Source organism: Bombyx mandarina, chromosome 11 (genome assembly GCF_030267445.1).
Source record: "Bombyx mandarina strain Sakado chromosome 11, ASM3026744v2".
Lineage (NCBI taxonomy): Eukaryota > Metazoa > Arthropoda > Insecta > Lepidoptera > Bombycidae > Bombyx > Bombyx mandarina.
In genome coordinates this window covers 1,079,109-1,101,721 of record NC_143218.1, presented here as the reverse complement: position 1 = coordinate 1,101,721, position 22,613 = coordinate 1,079,109, and the positions used below count along the sequence as shown (strand labels likewise).

The following is a 22,613-nucleotide window of genomic DNA, read 5'->3' as shown; positions in this document are numbered from 1 at the left end:
TTCTTATTTTTATGAAAAATGAAGTCAAATGAAATGAAGATGATTAATTTGAGATATTAATCAACTGAGATGAAATTAAATGAAATGGGATGAGATAATATAGGATGAAATATAATCTCAGTAAAATTGTGGTTATTTACTGAGACTTTTTCAGTAGGCTTTTTGGAGGATCCCGAGAAGCTACATCCACCGGCTTGGTTTCATTTTCCTACATTTGTGCACTTTCACACATAAAACAGTTAACAAATCACCGTTATTACACATTTGAACCTAAGAAACACATAGATAAAATAAAACAATTCACATTAAGTTCACTCCTCGCGTTCCCGCTAAAAAGTCCTATGACAGAAATGAAAATACCCGCTATAGATAATTTAGCACTAAAGAATCTTTAGTCTTTACCCGCTAAGATTGAATTCTAAATAAACGGCTACATTTCTGCGCCAAGAAATATGAATCAAATTCCTAAAAAAAAGCCGTTTCCACCATTGCGAAGGCCTAAATGCATAACGGACCCGAATGAAAAAGCAAAAAAATGTGTTTCAGAAAAACAATATGTGATTGTAACTTTGAAAAATAATAACAAACTTGTTGTTTCTTCTGATGGCTACCACGGGCTAATAATAGCGGGAAGCGTGTATAAGTGTGTATTTTGTAACAGAGAAATGGACTTGGATCATGCCTATAAAGAATATCACAAAAAAACCGCCGGCCATTTAAAAGCTATGACTTCTAATCCAAATATGGAGGATTATGGAGAAAATTTGATACGAAACGTAAGTATGAAATGTATTTCTGTTTAGGACAATAATTTGCATAAGCTTAAAAGAAATTTCAATTTAATTTTAGTTAAACGTATAAAGGGATTAAAAAAAATTATAATTTTTTTTTTATTCGCTTAGTAATTATATTCAGTTCACAGATTAGTACTAAATTTTAAATTTATCAATATAATAATTTACCTTAAGTGGAGTCATTCGGATTGATCTCATTGAGAGATTCGACGTGAAATTAAGACGCACATTTGTGAACACTATGTTATATCATGAAACTTTTTATCCCAGTTATGTTGTAGTTAATCTTTCTTACAGCTCCGTGGCAATGGTTATTACTGCACAATATGTAACATCATCTTGCCAAATCCAGTTGTAGATCAACATTTAAAATCGGATACTCATACATCTGAATTAGGGAGAGCTGTTGCCAGTGTGAATGCTTATAAAGTGGTTTAAGACGTGAAATATCGATTTAATGGTTCTGTGATCAATATGAACTCATCTAAATTACTATACATCTACTGGCGTTGGTCTAAGGGCCAATATTATTAAGATCAAGATCTTACCTGCTAATAAATTTTAACAACTGTATTGAGAACAATTTTATTTGAAAATTTTAATTTTATGTAACAGTCCTGAAATTGACATAATTCCTTCTAAATACAAAAAAAAAACAAAATTATTGACATAATTTATCAGCTTTGGCTACAGAGAGAACAGAACTAATGTAGAGGTAATGATGAGGCTTCTAAAGCCCAATTATGCCAACATGTACAAATGTTGACTTAATTGTATTTCCAACAATTTGACCACTGAGTTGTGGCAATTTTGTGTGTTATCATATATAATTTCACAGAGAATCGTATACACCAGAGGTACACAACTTGAATAGAACCAAGATCTACTGTTTACCGACAAAACCATTTCCAATCTACCAACATTGCTTGAAATTTAATGAAACAATATAGTTCAGTATACAAATGAGTAGTATATTTTATTATATAGGATAAATAATGGGACAGAAAGGCCATTAACAAATAATACAAGATAAAGATAAAGATGATACATGCAGTAATTAGTGATTACATTGTGCAGTCTTTCCATGTATTTGTATTTTTGCCTAGCCACGATGGAACCAAAAGCTGCATTGGATCAGTTGACCACCCTTTATATACACATTTAGCCATATATATATATTTAACAGATATTTTAAATTAGTAAATAAACTGCAACAATATGAGAACTTCGAAGTTAGAAACTTTAAGTGTTACAAATTGTACTTAACATATAATAATATCGCTGCATTTTATACATAAAAATGAATAATTTAGGATTGTTTGTTTTATGCAATATCGTGTAGGAGTTGAAGTTTTAGACAAGTTTGCACCCAAATGGTTTCTTGGCTACCATAAACAAAACAGACAACCAGTAGTGTTTTAATATTTCACGAAATGCAACGATTCTTTAACGATATTCTATGTCAATCATTTAAAAAAAATGTTGTCAAATATTTTCGACGGGATTAAAATAAAAACTTTTTTTTTTAACACTAATTTATTAAAATATTACTTCTTTCGCTTTTTAATTCTCTTTTTTTGCTTCTTTTTACCGTCTTTATTTATTTTGGCGATCTTACGTTTGTGCAACCAAACCGGGTACTGGCCGTTCTGATCTTTCAAAGTTTTCGTATTAAAAACTCTTTTCTTGCCGCCTTCACTATCGACCACAACGTTTTCATCATCTGAACTCATTTCGACGTCTTCATTGTCCTTTTCGATATCTTCTAATACTTTTTTGCTTTTCTTTAAATCGCCCGCGTCCAGAAATATAACTTGCTCAGATTCCATAACCTCACTTCCAGCTGGTTTCTCTTCATCTTTGACGCCGAGCATTTTTTTCAATCGCGCTAATTCTTTTACCGCATACCGTTCTCGCTTGATCGCCCTGCATTTTCGCTTCCATCTGCTCCTAATCGATTTCGCCATTGCGTTTTAAAAACAAAAATATTTTGAAGCAACGCCACGCGCTTTTGAAGGTAATCGCGTGAAAGGAATGTCAAAAGTCAAAAATGTCAAACCGCTAGCCTTTTCAGCTGTTTGTGGAATTAATGACCAAATCGGATTCTACAATCACCTGCCGTATGGATTGCAACTATTTTTCGCAAATAGCTTTATAAAATTAAGCTAGACTCGTCAATAATGCTATTTTCTTTCGTATCCAAGTACTACTAAAATTGAGTTACGCAAACGTTATTTGTTTGCTGTTGTATTTGTTTGAAATGTCAATTTGTTAGTTTATCGACTAAAGACGAACCTGCTCCTGCTGTTTCTGCGCCAATAGTTAATAAAATTGTTTCACAGAATTTGGTTGCTACATTACATTCTAATTTGAAAATCTTGCTCTATGAACAATTTGTGGATACAAGTTTCAGTCAAATAATGCTGTTAAGCTCAGTAGGTATTAAAAAATATTCGACATGCTCATATTGAGAAAATTGAATGCTTTTTAAAGGCTAATGGTGCATGGAGCAGTTTCGTAGTACACAGGCGTACACGCCTACTCACATAAAATGGATTGTAAGTAATGAATGAAGTATCATTTGTAATATATTAAATTTTTGTTAAAGTTGTATTTTTCATTATTGGGTTATGAGTTATGGCAGATATTCATAGCTATTAATCCCTATTGCATTAATTCCTAAAGTCTAGATTTAACTAAATTAGAGTTTACCGTAATGAAGGTTATTATTTAAAAAAAAATGTTTCTACCTTGTAATGTTTTAAACGTGAAGGAATAAGTAAAACATGAAATTAAAACATTATTTTTTATATTGATATAGATGGCTGTTTAAGTATTAGATCCGTTTTACTAAATTTATAAATTTCAAAATCACGAAATTGCTCGATGGTAAAATTGGAACAGAATAAATCGACTAAGAACATCTCTATGAAAATCAATAAACCCATCTCACTCACCAATTAATCTCTTGTTCGATTTTGTTTTTGTCATGTCAATCTGTCAAAAATTTTCGTAGGTCAGTGCTGCGGTCCCAAAGGAAAACCAAAAGAGTACCTGCTCTTAATAATCTTGGACTCGTTCCAAAACGCAGTTTGTTTACTTCACCCGGCTTAATATGCTTTAATTCATGTCATTCCCTTTGTTCGTTTCGTATTCGTTGGTGTACATTCTACCATTGACGTGAAAAACTTTTCCGACTCATTAAAATTATCAAGGTGGTTTTTTAAGTGTAAAATGGGTTCGCTGCAGGCGGAGAACGAAAACAACCAGGAATTAGACGACAGCGGATACGGACAAGAAGGTGAGGTTTTTTTTTTGTGACCATGTAATAAAACAAAGCAATTTATTTTTCCAAGTCAAAGGGTCATAACTCAACGGCCGGTCGATTAAATGCTTTATATGATAAACGAATACAAACCTGCATGCTTCTGCGTCAATATAACCGAAAATTTTCTTTGTTTGTAAAATTCCTCAAGCCATAATTATTGTTAGGGTTTGTAATTTTAAAATTCATAATACGTTAGCAAAGGGTTTTAATATTTATGCAGCCATTTTAAATGAAGCCTATCATGATTTAGGCTATCATGTTTGTACAATGATGGCTCTGCACGGCACTGTCTGCAATGTCTGCATGTAACTACTGTATTATTCCCATTCTAATGATACCATAAGCTGGAAGCAATATTAATTAAATCAAGCTAAACATAAAGACTTATTGCTGTAATGTTGTCATGTCTATGACAAATAGATATCGTAAGAAACTGTCGACAGTCTAATTGAGAAGAAAGGCTTGCTGTGCTTATGCTGTCTTGATTCATCAAATCGGAACATGTGACTCCTTTGTGACATGATGCTTGAGTTATTAGCCACAATTGTCTTAAGGGCGAATTAAAATAATGTAATTTCAATTATTATTATTTTGCTGTTTTGGTATGGGCATTTTATGTGAAGCTCTAGTAGTCAAAAAAAAAATGTGGGTATGAAAGTGGACAGAAATCTGAGGAGGGGTCATTTTAAAAATGTTCAGATGACTTTGTGAAAGATATGCAAGAGAACAAGGTTAGATACTGTGAGGAGAGTAGTTGGAGGCAGCATCCAACAACTGGTCCACAGACCAGACCTATGTGCGTGGCGATATTTGCATGCCCGTGATAGCAATCCTCAGTAATGAGGGAACAATTTAGAAGAAGAAGAATGTAAGCGAAGGGTATGAGTGCAGAGATGACATTGCTTGAATGGAAAAAGAGGGCATACAATGCAGTATATACTGGTGATAGGATATCTTGTGAATCCACAAGGGTAGGTACCGCCACCCTGCCTATTTCTGTCATGAAGTAGTAATGGGTTTCGGTTTGAAGGGCGGGGCAGCCGTTGTAGTATACTGAGACCTTAGAGCTCATATCTCAATGTGGGTGGCGGCATTTACATTGTAGATGTATAAGGGCCCCGCTAACCACTTAACACTAGGTGGGCCGTGAGCTCGTCCATCTATTTCAGCAGTAAAAAGAAGTCATGGGATAAAAAAGTAGAAGTCATTTAGATAGTTACATGCTTCTGCATTTAGTTTGAGGATAGGTGTAGCCCGGGTCATGAAATAAAAAAAAAACCTGTAATAATAAATAATTTTTAATTTGGCAACACTCACAACACACACAATTGTGAGTGTTGCCACAGTTGAGCTATCACAGATTTAATGCGAGCAGCGAAGTTGTGTGAATTGTTTTATTTTGACAATCTATTTTCACATTTAAATTAAAATGAAGCAGATATAATTAATTTGGAAATGGGAATTGTCACTGACTTGCAGTTTGTATGAAATTGATGCGACAATAATTAAATTGACTGACTAATGTTGGTTTGGGGGACTTCAATTACAAATTCTGGGTTTGTTTGGAGTATCTTGCTTGATGCTATCTAGGTGTTGCAACTTTCCTAAAACAAATTTTGAAGAGAGTACTCGGCAATAAGCAATCTTTCTTTCTATCTGTCTTTAATATTTCATGTCTCATAAGAATGTTTCGGGCATCCACATCACAAGTGAATTAAGGTTCGGGGACAATTGCATGTAAAATATACGTTTTTAAATTTAAATTTTAAACATACACATTTGAATGATGTTTAAATTTATAAATACGTTATATGTGTATTCTTGGAGTGTGTTATTAGAATATTCATTTGACCTCGTCTTTGATGCGATCATATTGTTACACGCTGGGGTTCGGGATAAATAAAAATTCTACCGACTTATAAATTAAAACTATATTAACACTTAGAACACTTAAAACACTTCACAGACACTTTAATTTATGATATACTAGCGACCCGCCCTCGCTTCGCTTCGGAAACTATAATGTATTATTGAGTTCTCCACCATTTAATGGATGTCATTATACATAAAAACATTCCTCTTCAATCACTCTATCTATTAAAAAAAAACCGCATCAAAATCCGTTGCGTAGTTTTAAAGATTTAAGCATACATAGGGATTATTATACTAAGTATAATTGTACATTAAACAGTTTAATCGCTAAAAGCGATCTCTTCCAGGCAACCGTTGGTATCTAGAGAAGTTTTAAGTTAGATACAACCGGTGTTTTGCGGTGCGTTATTAAGAACAGATACTCAGAAAGGAAGCACCGCTCTTGCTAGGGCTAGTGTTAGCTGGAGTCATGGTCCAGACGGCTGGCGATCCTTCGGCTGGTCGTAGGACCGTCGAGGCGATTCGCCCGGTCCTTGTGGATTGGGTGAATCGTGACAGAGGACGCCTCAATTTCCGGCTCACGCAGGTGCTCACTGGGCATGGTTGCTTCGGTGAGTTCCTGCACCGGATCGGAGCCGAGCCGACGGCAGAGTGCCACCATTGTGGTTGCGACTTGGACACGGCAGAGCATACGCTCGTCGCCTGCTCCGCATGGGAGGGGTGCCGCCGCACCGGTTTTGTTTTATTTTCCCGTTTTCACAGATACTTAACAGTTAATAGGGACCGTTATTACACATTTGAACCTGAAGAAACACTAAATAGACAAAATAAAACACAACAATCACACAATTTCACTTCTCGCGTTCCCGCATGAAGATATAAACAACAAATTTATGTCAAACCTGCAAATAAAATAACACATTTTTCTTTTCCTACATTATAGGAGACATTGATTACTTGGAGGCAAACAGATCTTATTTAAAAAAAAAAACGTATAAACTTCACATAACTCATCTGAATTCAACATGTATTAGCGACGTCATTTGGGGTCATAGTAAAGGACGGGCTAAACATAGATTTTGTCCGCTCAATTAGATTATGAGTTTTTATTGGTATCTTTTTTCTTTTTTTCGATTATTTGCCCGCCACTCGTTATTTTATTTAAGCGATATTTTCATAAGGCACGTATTCTGTGGGGTTCTCTCCACCTAACCTCCGGCTTTAAATGTTGTTTTCTTATTATATACACACTAGTGGTCCCGCAGTAGTCGAAATTCGACTATAATTAATTGAAATTATAAGTTTGAACATTATATTGTCAGAGTTATTATACTTCTATAATCACAGATTTCAGCCTGGCCACGGGACATTCGCCGATACGAATATTCGCGCGGTGCGAACGGCGAAGCGTCTAGCGACTAAAATAAGCGCATAGAAATGTACCTAACAAGCCACGCGCACCGGCGACCGGCGAAGCGACCGGCGAAATGTACCGAGCGAATCGCGCGATGCGGCGGGCGAGCAAAACAAATGCATGAATGCGGACGGCGCGAGCCACGGAGTCGAGCGGTAGTCGCGGCGAATAGTTCAGTGATTAAATGAGTTTAGTTGTTTTCGCCGCGAAAAATTAACGCCGAAATTTTTATATTTTTTATTTATTTTTTATTTTGTAATTTTAAAGTCGTCGTGGCCTAACGGACGTCCGGTCCGGTGCAATCGTGTTGAGCGATACACCGGTGTTCGAATATCAGGCGGGTACCAATTTTTGTAATGAAATACGTACTCAACAAATGTTCACGATTGATTTCCACGGTGAAGGAATAACATCGTGTAATAAAAATGAAATCCTCAAAATTATAATTTGCATAATTACTGGTGGTAGGACCTCTTGTGAGCGTGTGACCTACCACCCTGCCTATTTCTGCCGTGAAGTAGTAATGCGTTTCGGTTTGATAGGTGGGGCAGCCGTTGTAACTATACTTGAGACCTTAGAACTTATATCTCAAGGTGGATGGCGCATTTACGTTGTGGATGTCTGTGGGCTCCAGTAACCACTTAACACAAGGTGGGCTGTGAGCTCGTCCACCCATCTAAGCAATAAAAAAAATTAGCTGAAATACTAGCTGGACCAGCTATTTGGAAGTCTAGCCACCCAAAGTATTTCTCGTACTTCTTGTGGAATTCTCCATCTATAGGTATACTCCGATTCTTATTCAAATCATGTACTTCATAATCTTTTCCAAATAATAGGCCCTGAACCAAAAAACTATTAATTTGTAAGCAATATCGAGATAATTTCGATATAGACATTTCGCTGTCGGACTTCCTTACTAGTCGCGGCGGCGAACGTGAGTACCCGTGGCCTGCAAACGGTGCTGCGCGAATGGTCGCCTCGTCCACCGCTTCGCTGTTCGCACCGCCGATCCCCGTGGCCAGGCCGTAAGGCTACACTATAGATATATTAATATTAAAGACAAACAATATTAATCTGTTCTCAATTGGACCACAGACTTTAAACAATAACCAAAAGAGTTTAAATGCGTGTGAGTCAAAAACATATGGTAGTATGTGTAATTTTTATTTATTGACTTCATATATTGGTGGTAGGACCTCTTGTGAGTCCGTGCGGGTGGGTACCACCACCCTGCCTATTTCTGCCGTGAAGCAGTAATGCGTTTCGGTTTGAAGGGTGGGGCAGCCGTTGTAACTAACTTGAGACCTTAGAACTTATATCTCAAGGTGGGTGGCGCATTTACGTTGTGGATGTCTATGGGCTCCAGTAACCACTTAACACCAGGTGGGCTGTGAGCTCGTCCACCCATCTAAGCAATAAAATTTTTTTTTTTATTACGTATAATTTAAAAAAAAAATTGCGTTCTGCACTCATCTATATTCTCTATAAATGTGGCAAATTTCATACTCCTCGGTCATGCATCGCGTATTAATATATAGATACATGTAAGGTTGTAATTGTCCAGAAAAAGAGTTAAAAACAAAAACTTGGTCACACGTATGTTTGCCCAGCAGTCAGAGGCGGGAACTATTGCAGCACTGGGTCAATCAAAATCGATGCCATCGGCTTTAGACATGCAACTAGGTTAAGTACAGACACAGCCCACTGAGCTTATCGCCGGATCTTCTCAGTGGGTCGCGATTCCGATCCGGTGGTAGATTCTGCGAAGCACTGCCCATGCTAGGGCTAGTGAAGCTAGGCCAATGAAGGATTTTGTAAATTTTCAGAAACCACAAATTGATAAAATTTAATCAATTTGTCTATAACAGTTAAAGACTTGTATGATTTTTATTTTTTTTATATTCTGTTTTTAGTTATACAATAATTAAATGCATTACCTTTAACAACATATAAGTTTAGGGGCATCCGCTACAAGATGTCGCTAGTTTCCATACAAAACAATATTTGTCTTAAAGTATCGCAGTTTCATGGCCCTCGGCAAACCGACGGTCCGAACGTTGTTGTTCGGAACCAATATATATGCGAGCTTATCATGAAAATGTCGTAAGCGAGATTCAAGACGAACGAGAGACGCCCGTAAATATTGTTGTTGAGTGGTTGAGTTGCTTATCTATAACTAATTTATGTGTGTTATCTATGCCACCCACCTTGAGACATGAGACGTAAGGGTCTCGTTTTTAACAAACGCTGCCCCGCCCTTCGAACCGAAACGCATTACTGCTTCACGGCGAAAATAGGCAGGGTGGTGGTACCTACCCGTGCTGATAGCTACCCGCGACACCAATATAGCCCCTCGAGGTTACTAGCAGTGGATAAGCAATAGTAACGGTGATTAATTCGTTCTGTTCTGTTTAGATGGTTTTTTTATGAATCTGCTTTTTGCTTACCTAGTGAAGTACGATTGAGTTAGTCGATTTTTTCGTTAAAAAATACATTTGTTATTAGACAAGTGGCGCCACTCGACTAAGCGGACACAACACTGAAGTACCTAAGGAGTTGTTTGCTACGTAAATGCAACGAAATGCATACGACCCCAGGTCTTGGAAAAGAAATCAATAAATGACGCCTGACCTACTTAACGTTTATCTAGACGACTTTGTCCCTTCAAGTGGGTTAGGTCAACGCTTACGCTTTACAACGGTTACATGATCACGATTGACTTCCACAGTGAAGGAATAACATCGTGTAATAAAAATCAAATTCGCAAAATTATAATTTGCGTAATTACGGGTGCTAGAACGTCTTGGGATTTCGCACGGGTAGATACCACCACCTGTTTTTATTCTTACCTATGCTGATAGCCTTGAGAGGCTATTTTAGCTTCTCTTTGACGTCTAGGTGAGCTCACGGGGCTTAAACCGGGAGTGTTGCTAAGGCTGGCCCTAGCAAGAGCAGTGTTTCGCAGAATCTACCACTGGATCGGAAACGCGACCCACTGAGAAGGTCCGGCGTGAAACTCAGTGGGCTGTGTCTATGGGTTAATTCGCTCGTCGAGTCCTTCGTCGCAAGCGACGGGTTTGACGATTTAAGATGTAGATGTCTATGGGCTCCAGTAACCACTTATCACTAGGTGGGCCGTGAGCTCGTTCACCCATCTTAGCAATAAATAAAATAATAATTTAAAAAAAACTAAAAAAATACGCTTTAAGATAATCCAACTAAAAAATAGAAAATAAATTTTAATAAATTTTAATTAAAAATAGTGTAAGAAAAAATTATTTGATGATGAGTGAGGGAGTGAGAGAGGGGACAGAGAGAGAACATACTATATTTCTACGATTAAAGCTTAAACTAAGAATCGCGAGCGAAATCGAATAATTATACTGGAGTTAGTGACAACGTTACGAATCTGTCGCGAGTCAAATTTTACTCTCAACGCTCCTAATGAAGTGTTACTTCAAAAACAAGGCTAAAAACGTATCCAGACGTGGCATTTGCAATTCTAAAACATTGCCTAACACGAACCTAAACATCTCAAGGCTTTATAATCGCCTCGCTCGCATTATGTTTATCTAGATTCAATTGGTTTTATCTAAATGATAAAGGAGTATGGCTTCAGCGTTGGTCCGGTATAGTGGTGTGAAACGGCTTGCCCTGATTTTGTTTTAGTACAAATATTTTATTTAGTCGATTTTCTCGCAAGGATCGATTTTAACGAGTAACAAAGTGCCTTCAGAGCTATAAGACAGATGTCAGGTATGACTAGAATGTGGAAGACAATTTATTTATTTACTAGCAGAGTCCCGCGATTTTACCCACGGTACGACAATAACCGCAGCGGGGCAAAGCTAGTCTAAAAAAGTAGCCTAAGTTACTCCTTATATCAGTGAAAGTCCCGTCAAAATCGGTCCAGCCGTTCCAAAGATTAGCCGGAACAAACATACAGACAGGCAGACAAAAATTATATAAAATGTTATTTTGGTATGTATTTGGTATGTATCGTATGTATATATATTCATATGCATGCAGTAAAAAACGGTTATTTCAATATTACAAACAGACACTCCAATTTTATTTATATGTATAGATTTAAAGTCCGCTCAAACAATTAATTACCCGATTACTCGACTATTAAAATCTTTTTGTTCGTTATTCCTCTTAAAAATGGTGTATGTTTCATTTACAAATTCATGGTTTATACTCGTATTTGTCATGGTTAATGACAATTTAACAATATTTCATATTTAAATAGAAAATTTAATTTAAAACAAAAGAAAAATAACAGCCCACCGAGCTTCTCGCCGGATCTTCTCATTGGGTCGCGATTCCGATCCGGCGGTAGATTCTGCGAAGCACTGCTCTTGCTAAGGCCAGTGTTAGCAAACTCTCTCAGGTTAGGCTACCAGCGAACAGGTAGGGGAAAAAAGAATACAGAAAGTAACAACTTTGCACATATGCATGTAATGCCAGTTGGTTATGTAGATAGATAATAGCTTGACCTATATTTTGTATATGATGTGTGTGTTCGCTGATTGATGTTTCCGCTTGGAGAGCGTCGGTCGCCCTTCACGTTGGAGTCCTAGAGCGGGAGATTAAGAGGTAGGGATGATCGATATTAGAAAAACATCGATGTTAAAATCGATTTAAAAGTATCGATGTACGATAAACATCGATGGTGGATTTTTGGTAATAAATAAAACTATTTTATTTATTATACGTGTATATTAATTAAAACTTCGTTTTACGGATTATAAGCGGGCGTTTAATTAATGGACTTGACTCCGACATCACACTTCACAATTTAAATTTTCTTAATTCCATACCCATCTACGTCCTACCTCTTTGAAGAGTATCTAAATAAATATAAAATAAATAAAATATCTTGTTTACTGGTGCTAGGACCTCTTGTGAGTACGCACGGGTAGGTATCACCACTCTGCTTATTTCTACCGTGAAGCAGTAATGCGTTTCGGTTTGAAGGGTGGGGCAGCCGTTGTAACTATACTGAGACCTTAGAACTTATACCTCAAGGTGGATTACATTTACATTTACGTTGTGGGTGTCTATGGGCTCCAGTAACCACTTAACACCACGTGGGCTGTGAGCGTCCATCCAAATAAGCAATAAAAAAAGTGTAGTGCGGCTTATTTCGATTGCGTTAATCAGTGTCATCTAGTTTAAAATAGTTGTACTACCTAGGGACTCACTAGCTAGAAAGTGCATCCGTTAGAAAACATCGATGTTTTCCAGCTAAACATCGATGTTTATTCAACATCGATGAATATCGATCATCCCTATTCAGAGGTCGGTATGAATGGTCGGGACCCATATAGCACATTTAGAACCGAATTAGCTTAACTAAACAAAATAAAGAAAATGTGTTTCATACTACAGAAAATGTAAATTTAAATTTGAGTCTAGAAAAGGACAAAGTATACTTTCCGTCTCCTTTAAATGAAGCGCATACCTTAAAGTTTAATGTCATCCTACGGCTTGATAGACAGAGGCTTAGTAAAAAAAAATATGTATATTGAAAATTTGTTCCTACCGCGTTATAGCTAATCCTCCTATAAACGCGGTAGATAAGTCCCTACAGTCTCGCGTTGTGCGAAACCGTGTTATATGAACGAAGATATTTATATATAGACTATGGAGGCCAATACAAAAATGAGTTTTTTTGTTTATGTGAAACGTCTCGACTATGCCTGTCCTTATTTTTTTAACTATTACACACAAAAAAAAACAGTAAAATTTCGGTTATCCCCATATATTGTGTGTTCATAGTGCGTAATGTAATTTTTTAAATGATTCTAAACAAAACATCTCGTTATCGTGTTGTATAAGTACCACGTTATAGGAGAGGGTAATTGGGTATTGTTTGTTTTCGTGTTAGAGTCGAACTGTGTTAAAGGAAGGTTACCTATTTTAAAATATATAACGCGCCCGTTCTGGGAACCGCGGAGTGGAAGGAAATGAATAGTGAGCCAGTACCGCGTCCTTATTGTTCACGGTCACGTTGTGGGTCACGTTGGGAGACTTCATCCGAGGGGACCCGAACTAACCTACTTGTAATAACAATAGCGGATGCACGAGCCGAGCATTGAGGTATCGCTTCTGTTGTGAGCTACGCTATTTATGCTTAATCACTGGTGCTTAATCACTTATCGCTGGTGGTAGGTCCTCTTGGGAATCCGCACGGGTAGGTACCACCACCCCGCCTATTTCCGCCGTGAAGCAGTTATGCGTTTCCGTTCGAAGGGTGGGGTAGCCGTTTTAACTATACTGAGACATTAGAACTTATATCTCAAGGTGGGTGGCGCATTTACGTTGTAGATGTCTATGGGCTCCAGTAACCACTTAACACTAGGTGGGCTGTGAGCTCGTCCATCCATCTAAGCAATAAAAAAAAAGCATAGCTCACAACGCTGTTTATGCTCAAATAGCGTAGCGTGCGAATGAGACGTTCAAACGAATGCTTAATAGCTTTTTAAGGTTTTTTTTTTTTTTAACTTTATTCCGTCGTTGTCAACATAACATAGATAGTTTGTAATGCTACCATTGTAATGCAAGCGTAGAGGGTACTGTAAGATAAAAAGAATAAATCGCGAAGTGGGTAGTTCAAGAAAAGCATGCTATATAAAAAGCGCCGCTTTTGTTGATAAAAAGCACCGCGCTATTGATTTATAATATAGGCGCTTTTTTAAATAGCATTAGCGGTGAATTGTTTAAGTAACGTTTTCATCGTCTAAATCCAAATTTTCCAAATAAGAATTGTTTGTTTGAATCATTGAATAGTACGCAATAGATATAACCTGTAAACGTCATTCTAACAAAATATAATAAAAAAATAATCTAATAGAAGGATAACAGATTCAGATGCTGTCATTTCGGTCATCTTTAACAACAACGATGAGATAAAAAATATAAACAAGCATCAGTTAGAATCACTGAGCATTTGTGATCCACAGATTCGATATCAATGAAGAAGGCATCGTCCAGTGAGAATGGGGGGTACGCGGGATCAGCGGAACTCCTGGACCTGTCCGACGACGTTCTGCTCTGCATCCTGAAGTACTGCACACCAAGAGACCTGAAGGCGTTGGGATAGTAAGATACGATTCATTCTCAAACGACTTTATCGGTCACAATTAACCTATTTAGGGCTGAGCTTGTGATATAAGTAGGTATCTCAAGTCTCTGTTGTATAGTGCAACGTTTGACCCCGTCCTTAAAACTGGAACGTATTACGGCTTAGCGGCAGTGATAGACGGAATAGTGGTACTTACCCGCTTTGGCGTACAAAGCGCCCCATCATTACATGCACACGGTTGCCGTCATTGCCGTCATAAGTCTTGTTTTTACCCCTACCTAATCGTTCGTAGCCTAAGGGGCTATTCCAACCAAGTAGGTGAGCTTACGCGTTCAATCTGAGAGAATGACTAACACTGGCTCTAACAAGAGCAGTGCTTCGCTGAATCTACCACCGGATCGGATCACTTCGACAAAGAATTGATAAATTTGGAGACTCTTTTACAGCACCTGTCCTCGTTTGGGAGCCCTTGTCGTGGACCGAACGCTCTGGGAGAGCGTCGATGCTCGCGAAAGCCCGTCTGGCCCGAAGCGTCTCCGTTGGCTGCTCACACACGGCCTCTCGTCCACCACCTCTGAGCTCATGCTGTGCGGCTACGCGAGGGAGGCAGCCGGGTGAGCAATTTGTTATCCGACCTACCAAACATCAGCACCATACACTACAAGTGCAATACGTACTAATCTCACAATAAATGCTGACACGATTACTGGTGCCGCCTGCATGTATGCAGCGGTCATAATTTGGTATACAGACTCCCATGTAAATACAAAATTATTACGAACAAGCTTATCAAATAATGTCCAGACTTGCAGAGTACCTCTAGTCCGAAACTGCAAATGGTGTCAGCAAAAACAAATGAAAAGATGATAAATTTTCACCTACCCTCTAATTTATACCTGCCTCAAGTGCAAGGAACCCATGCTTGGTCAGAGGGGTTCACCCCGAGGCCCGTTCCGTACCCCCATAAGGGTACAAGACGACCCTGACGATGAAACGTCCTGTAACTCGGTCGAATGTAGTTTAAGTGTGACGTCATTTGTGGCCAAAAATTAAAAAATGCGCGAAAATCGATCAATCCCATTCGAACATGATAATTTTCGAATTTTGTTTTATTTTTTGATTTTGTGATTTTTTAATGGAGCTATATATATTTTTAAACCATTTTATGGGTATGTTATTGGTGTTAAATTTTAATCAGTAAGAATTCTCCCTCAGATGCCTTGGTCACATGAACTGCAAGCACAAGGAGGAAGAACCCACCGATCTCACGATTAACAGTTTGTACGCTGGTGTCTTAGGGAACCCTGAACAATCCTCGAACGGAGGTAAGTGCTTAGACTGATTACTCTGGAAACTCTTAGATTATTATTAGCTCGATTTATATCTATTTGTCGGAGACGGTCATTAGTTTGGTAGCTACACAAAACGCGACACGATTCCCAGGAGGCGTTCATAGACGCCATTTTACACTTACCAACCAGCCTTCTTGAAGAGCGGTACCTCCATCCTAAGAACTGTCATTCGTTTTCGTTTGCTAACGTCAAGCGGTAGGCAGCGGCTTGGCTCTGCCCTTGGCATTGTTGAAGTCCATGGGCGACGGTAACCACTCACCATCAGGTGGGCCGTATGCTCGTCTGCCTACAAAGGCAATAAAAAAAAAAAAAAGAAGATTTCTAAATTGTTCAAAGTCAACAAACGTGTTGTGTGAGCTTAAAATTTCTCTTAACTAAATCAGCTTATTCGCCCCTATGACGTCTGATGATGGTCTTAATAATGCGGGTTCTCCGACGTATGTAACTGAATCTTTGAACGTAATTTTCACCGACTTCAAGACGTATGGTCTTCTTCAGATCTGAATCAAGCAGTCAGGGGGACGATCTTCTCAAGCGGCCCTGTAGCTCAGATCTACGATTCGATACCAAGGTGAGAACGAGTTTCGTAATAACAAACCCACACCAGCTCAGCGATGCTTAGCGAGAGCTCTGCTGTATCCTGAAAGGTATCGTTTTCCACCAGGTGCTATTGGTATGCCGGCGAAACATATATTCTAAATGTCGCTAGCCTGGTTCGGGCTTATGCCGCCGCCACACACCACGGCAACAAAGAAGATCGCTTATGTACCATAAAAGCCATCACCGCCGCTCAGAAACGAAATGACGGGAAGATTTTTCCCTAAAAATTGGGAATTTATTCCTCCAGACGGGTCCGCCTGGTGTGACGGGTCTACCAGAGCTCATAAACATCACGTCAGCGCTGCTCACCTTAAGACCCTATGCTATTCAGTCGATGTCACGAAGACTTAACAATATGCGCTATGACCAAGAGGGGTTTCGCAGTCTTAAGTTAAAATTCCAGGGGTGTCTGCTACAACGCGCTCCCGGAAGCCGTGGGTAAGCAGCTGTCCGGTGACTGGGCCCCGCCGGATGACACGTGCCCTGGTCCCCAGTTCACGTTGACCCAGAATCTCTTGACCAGCTTGGAACAGCAGTGCCCTAATTTGACGACATTAGCTCTAGACTACTGCAACATAGATTGTTCCATGGTGAGTTCTCAAGAAGGAATAAATTTAGTTAAAAATAAATAAATAAGACTGTACTCAAGAATGTGTTACGTTTGACGTCACTTGTGTCCAAATAAACGCCTAACTAATCATAGTGCGCAGTTTGTTTGTTAGATAAACATTAAAACAAATCTTTGTAGTGATACAATTGATTGACTTTAGAATTGATTGTCGTATAGCCAGGTAAACTTAGGCGGTTGTGGGAGTCCATGGACATCAACTTGGATGCTGGAACCTTGAATCGTGAGGTCGGAGTCTCAATTATAACGTCTGCAGCTACGTCCAGACCGATGTGCATGATTGCGCTGCAGAAAGTTGAAGGATGTCGGTATCCTCCCATTCGGGTTAGGTGATTACATCGAACTGTTTGCAGCGAGCCATCTGTCACTTCCCGCGGAGGTTAAAGGTGCTCTCGTTGCGCGGGTCCAAATGCTACAACCAGCCCCTGGACAAGTCGTTTCTGTTCAAAATCCAGGATTACCTGAAGGAGCTCGAGGTAATGATGACTGTTGAATGACCTTAGAAGAAATATCTTTATACCCTCTTACTTATGATATTAGCACAAATTGCCTCAGAACAAATTTCTTTATACCCCTATGCTTATGATATTAGTATAAATGACCCTGGAACAAATATGTTGATACCCTCTTACTTGTGACATTAGCACAAATAACCTCAGAATAAATTTCTTCAAACCCTCTTACTTATGATATTAGCACAAATGACTCTGGAACAAATATTTTTATACACTTCTTACTTATGATATTAGCATAAATGACCTTGGAACATTTAATATGCATTTTTATACGATGAATGCCAATGTTTGTGACGATGGATGGGATATTTGTTACTTTTCAATTCATACTACCTGGAGGCACTGCGGTCATCCACAGTGCGTTTCCAGAGGTATTTTTTGCCACGTACCATCCGGATATGGAATGAGCTCCCCTCCACGGTGTTTCCCGAGCGCTATGACATGTCCTTCTTCAAACGAGGCTCGTGGAGAGTATTAAGCGGTAGGCAGCCGCTTGGCTCTGCCCTTTGGCATTGCTGAAGTCCATGGGTGACGGTAACCACTCATCATCAGGTGGGCCGTATGCTCGTCTGCCTACAAGGGCAATAAAAAAAGATATTAAAAATTTACTGGCGTCTTTGTTTTTTTTTTAATACACATTTCGATGATACAAAATATTGGCTGTATGGACTGCGTTTCGTTGGTCCAATGAAGCGAACAGTACAAACGTTCTTCTACGTTTGTACACCCAGGAGCTGGACGTGTCCGAGTGCGAGTGGGTGGAGCCGTCGTGTCTGCTGCCGCTCAGCAAGCTGTCCCGACTCCAGCTGCTCAGGATGAGGCGCTGCATGAGGATGAGCGAGTGTGTCGCGTACTCGTCCCTCGCCACCAGATACGGGTTCAAAACTCTCAAGGTGAGAGGATAACCCTTAATGGTGTAGCTAGCTAGCATCAATAGCTCCAGAGTCTAGAAACCATTTTAAAACCCAAGCTTATGATTGGTAGGTGGCAGAAATAGGCAGGATATTGTCTCGTGTTAGGTACTTTCATATCCGATGCTGCGGACGGAATGGTGAATAGTCGTCGCCCTAAACACGTCACGTCACACCACAGTATTTTACTGGTGATAGGACCTCTTGTGATTCCACGCAGGTAAGTACCACCACCCTGCCTATTTCTGCCGTGAAGCACTAATGCGTTTTGGTTTGAAGGGTGGGACAGCCTTTGTAACTATATTTGAGGCCTTAGAACTTATATCTCAAGGTGGGTGGCGTATTTACGTTGTAGATGTCTATGGGTTCCAGTAATCACCAAACACCAGGCTCGTCCATCCATCTAAGCAATAAAAAAAAACGCATCCTCCCGATCCCGTAATGGTGCTTTTAGGTACCTCAAGCACCGGTCACCGCAAGCAACGGGTTCGGCGAGTAAATTAACCCACAGACAGCCTATTGAGTTTCTCGTTGGATCTTCTCAGTGGGTCGCGTTTCCAATTCGATGGTAGATTCTTCGAAGCACTGCTCTTGTTAGGGCTAGTGTTAGCAACGACCTCTGGTTAGAGCCCCGTGAGCTCACCTACTCATTCGGCCACGCTGGCATAGCCCTCTAGAGCTACCAACTTAGGTAGGAAAAAAAAGGTATTTTCTTAGAAAAATATGTACCCGCCTACAAGATTCGAACACTGGCACGGTCGCATCGCTCGTCTTATCCTTTAGGCCGCGACGATTTCGTACCGTTTACAATGCTCGTTAACATCGGCTGGTGGGCCCAGGTGATTGACTTGCGCGAGTCCCCCGTGGGCGACAGCGAGGTGTCTTCTTTCGGCTGGGTGGGCTCGCTGGAGGAGCTGTACGTGTCGCCGGCGATAGAGGCGCCCGCTGTGCACAAGCATGCCCATTATATCGGCGACAACATACCGGAGCACGTCGAGCTCGACGACTGGGAGATGGAAGTAAGTGATCTCCTCCCCACCCCCCTACCACCCCACAGGTCACGTCAGTTACTGAAGGCTTATGAGCCCGTATGCCTAAGTGCGCTCCGCTTTCAAGGGTGGGGCCAAAGAGACTGACCTTATGTCTTAAGGCGGGTGATGGCATTCACCTAGTGATTTCTAAGGAAACTGGTAACCAACCAGAAAATAGTTGACCCATCTAAATAATCAATCAGAAATAAATGTTCTTCAAAAAAATCGATTCGCCGCTAGCCCTAAGCTCAAGCGGCCGGATCGGCAGACGCGCTGTCTTGCATCCGCGTAATAAACCCCTCACTCGACAGGAGCCGGACTATTTCAAGGTGAGAAGCTCGAAGGTCGATGACCCGGTCCCCGCCGACTCCAAGACGGTCACGAAGAAACACAAACTCGACGAGGGACAAACCGACAGAAACGTCACAGACGACTTCGTTCCCGCCCAGAAGCGGATCCGTCTCGACGATATACCGCGCGTGTGCTCCTGCAAATCGGTCATTGGAAACACGCCTTCGTCCGTATACGCCATGATCAGGGGGGACAGTCGTAACCGAAACGACAGGTACGACGATGTCGTCAAGCAAGACTTGATCGAAGACGAAATACACAGGCAGAATCTTTTGAAGCTGCAGAAGGAGAAGGAGAAGGCGAGCGAGGATAAATCGGCCGGGAGTTCGGGCGATGGCGACGCTAAGCCAGAGAACGGAGGCGGCGAACAAAATGACGTGAAAATGGATGAGCCGCGACCTGAGGCCGTCAACCAAGGCGCCAGCACGTCCAAAGACGACCCGCAGCCCTCGACGTCTAACAAGACTGATCAGAAAAACGGCGAGAAAACTGAAAATAAAGAACCGAAACAGAATATACTGTATGTTAACGTAGGAAGACGCCTCCACGCCATGTACAGGCTCGCAATACCGGTTTATAAAGTTGGGGAATCGGGCGATTCCCAACCGGCCGCTCCGAGTCGTAGGCTGGATGTAAGTTCGGCCTACCAGATGACAAGGTTCGACCCGACGACTCTCGTCTCGGACACGACGGTCCACAGATTCGGTCGCGCGGACAGCGATAACATAAACTACATAAATATCGGCCCGAACGGCCAACACGATCAGCCGGCCACGCGACCGGACAGGTCCAATCTCAGGATCTTGTCACTGACCGGATTCAGGAATATAACTAATCGGAGTCTGGTCCATCTGGCCACGGCGGCTCCACGTTTGAGGTTCATCGATTTCTCGGGTACGCGGGTCACGCAGAGAGGCGTGGACACGTTCAGAAGCTTGCGTCCGGATTGCGAGATCATTTACAGCCAGTACATCGACAGGAATGCGTCGGAAGGGGACATGGCTGTGTTTCGGCGCATCTAATGTTCAAATAAATTCTGTATTTCGGATTCCGTTTCTAATGAAGTCTTTTGCACCGCCGCATTTTAAGTGTCACAAATAATTGTCTAGCTATGTCGATGATGTAGCTGGTGGAATGCTTAGACGAAATCAATGGTCGCTTTATGAAAATAAATGCACAAAATTATTGATACATAAATCGCAGATTAACCATTATTTGCTAATTCTTGGAGACACGGCAGCGAATCATGAGTTTTTTTTTTTAAATAAAATGCGGTGGTGTAATAAGTTTTGGTTTTATATGATAATTTCTTTATAATTATATGTATTTTGAGGTATACAGTATAAATGATCTCAAAAGTTATTTATGAATCGTTTCGTGGTATTCTTAATTTGGTATCATTGTACGTGGCGTCGGGGATTGATGTCAGATTCGAACCCCTCAGCGCTATATCTCTAGCCTATTTTGTATCTGAATTTTGTCCTATCCAATTATTGATTTAAGGACGTACCCAAGAAAATTATGAATCGTGTCAGTGGAAGATAATCGATATTTATAGTGTTCAATTTAATTCCATGTGTCAGTGCTGAAACGATTATATTTTATACAAATGCTATTGCCTATCATCAATGTTGCCAATTTTTGTTTTATAATTTTTTATAAAACAGTGGTTAAAAATGTTAATATTGGTTCTGAAACTTATTGTTTCTCCTACCTACGCCGAAAGTTCAGTTTTCCTCCCGCTGTACAGGGAAGAAAGTGTAACTTTTCCTCCCTGGGTGCTGACAAGTGCGCATGCGCGTTAGTGTCTACGTCTGCTCTCACGCACCTAAAATTCTCCGCCATTGTTGTGTTCGGGTAATTTGCAATATTGTGTTTAGTGTAAAAGTGAAATAAACGAAAGGCAATAAAATTTAATAGTGAAGTATTAAACAAAGATGAGTTCATCAGACAGTTCTTATTCAATTAGTAGTAGTTTATTTAAAAATTAAAAAACAGTTAAATTGTTTTTTTACGAGTATGGGGGGGGCTCCGCCCCCCCCCCCCGTAGCCCCTACCAGGGCTTCGCCCCTGGACCCCGGCTCGGTACTTCACGAACTTTCGGCCTGGTGGGAGAAAAAATTGTACGTGCACCGCGGGAAAAAAGTAGGACATCTCATCCCGCGTGTTTGCCCGCAACAATTTTACACGCAGGAGAAAATGTCCTACTTTTCTCCCTTGGTGCGCAATGTACTATTATACAAACTACTACCGGATTGGGAAAGTACTAAATTAAAATCTATACTATCTTTACAGAGCTGTAACAGTGAAAGTATTTTTTTTATGTTTCAGCGCTACCAATCTATCAATATTTCTTGGTTACATTTTACAAATTTTAGATCTGAGTGTTGCTTAGTTCAATCTTGGTATTACAAAAAAAAGTCTCAAATGATCACGACGGCTCATTTTGTTAATGTTTGATTAATTTTTTTAGAGTCATCATGACTTCATTGCTTTTTGTTTTCTTAGAATTCGATCACAAGCGCATGAATGACATCTTCGTTATAATATGCGTTCGCTTGTTTGCGCAAAACATAGGCACAGTCACTGAACCAACTAAAGACATAGCTACTGCGAGTGTAAAATTAGTTAATTAATCAACAGGTATATTTGGGAGAATATTTCCCAACTATGAAAATGTATACAGTAAAAAATTATAAACAAATATGTGTCTCGGAACGCACGACA

At 40.1% G+C, this 22,613-nt stretch overlaps 3 protein-coding genes across 3 annotated transcripts; 2 read left to right on the top strand and 1 right to left on the bottom strand.

The window, feature by feature from the left end:
* The first annotated feature begins 125 nt into the window (after positions 1-125).
* On the top strand, positions 126-1,367 carry LOC114249078 (uncharacterized). The gene is made up of 2 exons (XM_028182549.2): positions 126-776; positions 1,092-1,367. Exons 1-2 carry the CDS (start codon positions 453-455, stop codon positions 1,230-1,232), a joined length of 465 nt encoding a protein of 154 aa, XP_028038350.2. The 5' UTR covers positions 126-452; the 3' UTR covers positions 1,233-1,367.
* A 944-nt stretch (positions 1,368-2,311) lies between these two features.
* Positions 2,312-2,761, bottom strand: LOC114249042 (protein LLP homolog). Its single transcript, XM_028182501.2, has one exon. It carries the CDS (start codon positions 2,759-2,761, stop codon positions 2,342-2,344), a length of 420 nt encoding a protein of 139 aa, XP_028038302.1. The 3' UTR covers positions 2,312-2,341.
* Positions 2,762-3,716: 955 nt separating this feature from the next.
* Positions 3,717-21,515, top strand: LOC114249048 (uncharacterized). The gene is made up of 10 exons (XM_028182513.2): positions 3,717-4,095; positions 14,377-14,515; positions 14,945-15,112; positions 15,714-15,823; positions 16,349-16,421; positions 16,854-17,040; positions 17,432-17,554; positions 18,325-18,486; positions 19,344-19,523; positions 19,847-21,515. Exons 1-10 carry the CDS (start codon positions 4,029-4,031, stop codon positions 20,906-20,908), a joined length of 2,271 nt encoding a protein of 756 aa, XP_028038314.2. The 5' UTR covers positions 3,717-4,028; the 3' UTR covers positions 20,909-21,515.
* Positions 21,516-22,613: the final 1,098 nt, after the last annotated feature.

Excerpts from the sequence above, each read along its gene's own strand:
- LOC114249048 (XM_028182513.2), top strand. The coding sequence starts at position 4,029 with ATGGGTTCGCTGCAGGCGGAGAACGAAAACAACCAGGAATTAGACGAC. Across the intron at positions 17,555-18,324 it reads ATTACCTGAAGGAGCTCGAG|GAGCTGGACGTGTCCGAGTG; the intron begins GTAATGATGACT and ends TTGTACACCCAG. Across the intron at positions 18,487-19,343 it reads ACGGGTTCAAAACTCTCAAG|GTGATTGACTTGCGCGAGTC; the intron begins GTGAGAGGATAA and ends TGGTGGGCCCAG.
- LOC114249078 (XM_028182549.2), top strand. The coding sequence starts at position 453 with ATGAATCAAATTCCTAAAAAAAAGCCGTTTCCACCATTGCGAAGGCCT. Across the intron at positions 777-1,091 it reads GAGAAAATTTGATACGAAAC|CTCCGTGGCAATGGTTATTA; the intron begins GTAAGTATGAAA and ends TCTTTCTTACAG.
- LOC114249042 (XM_028182501.2), bottom strand. The coding sequence starts at position 2,761 with ATGGCGAAATCGATTAGGAGCAGATGGAAGCGAAAATGCAGGGCGATC.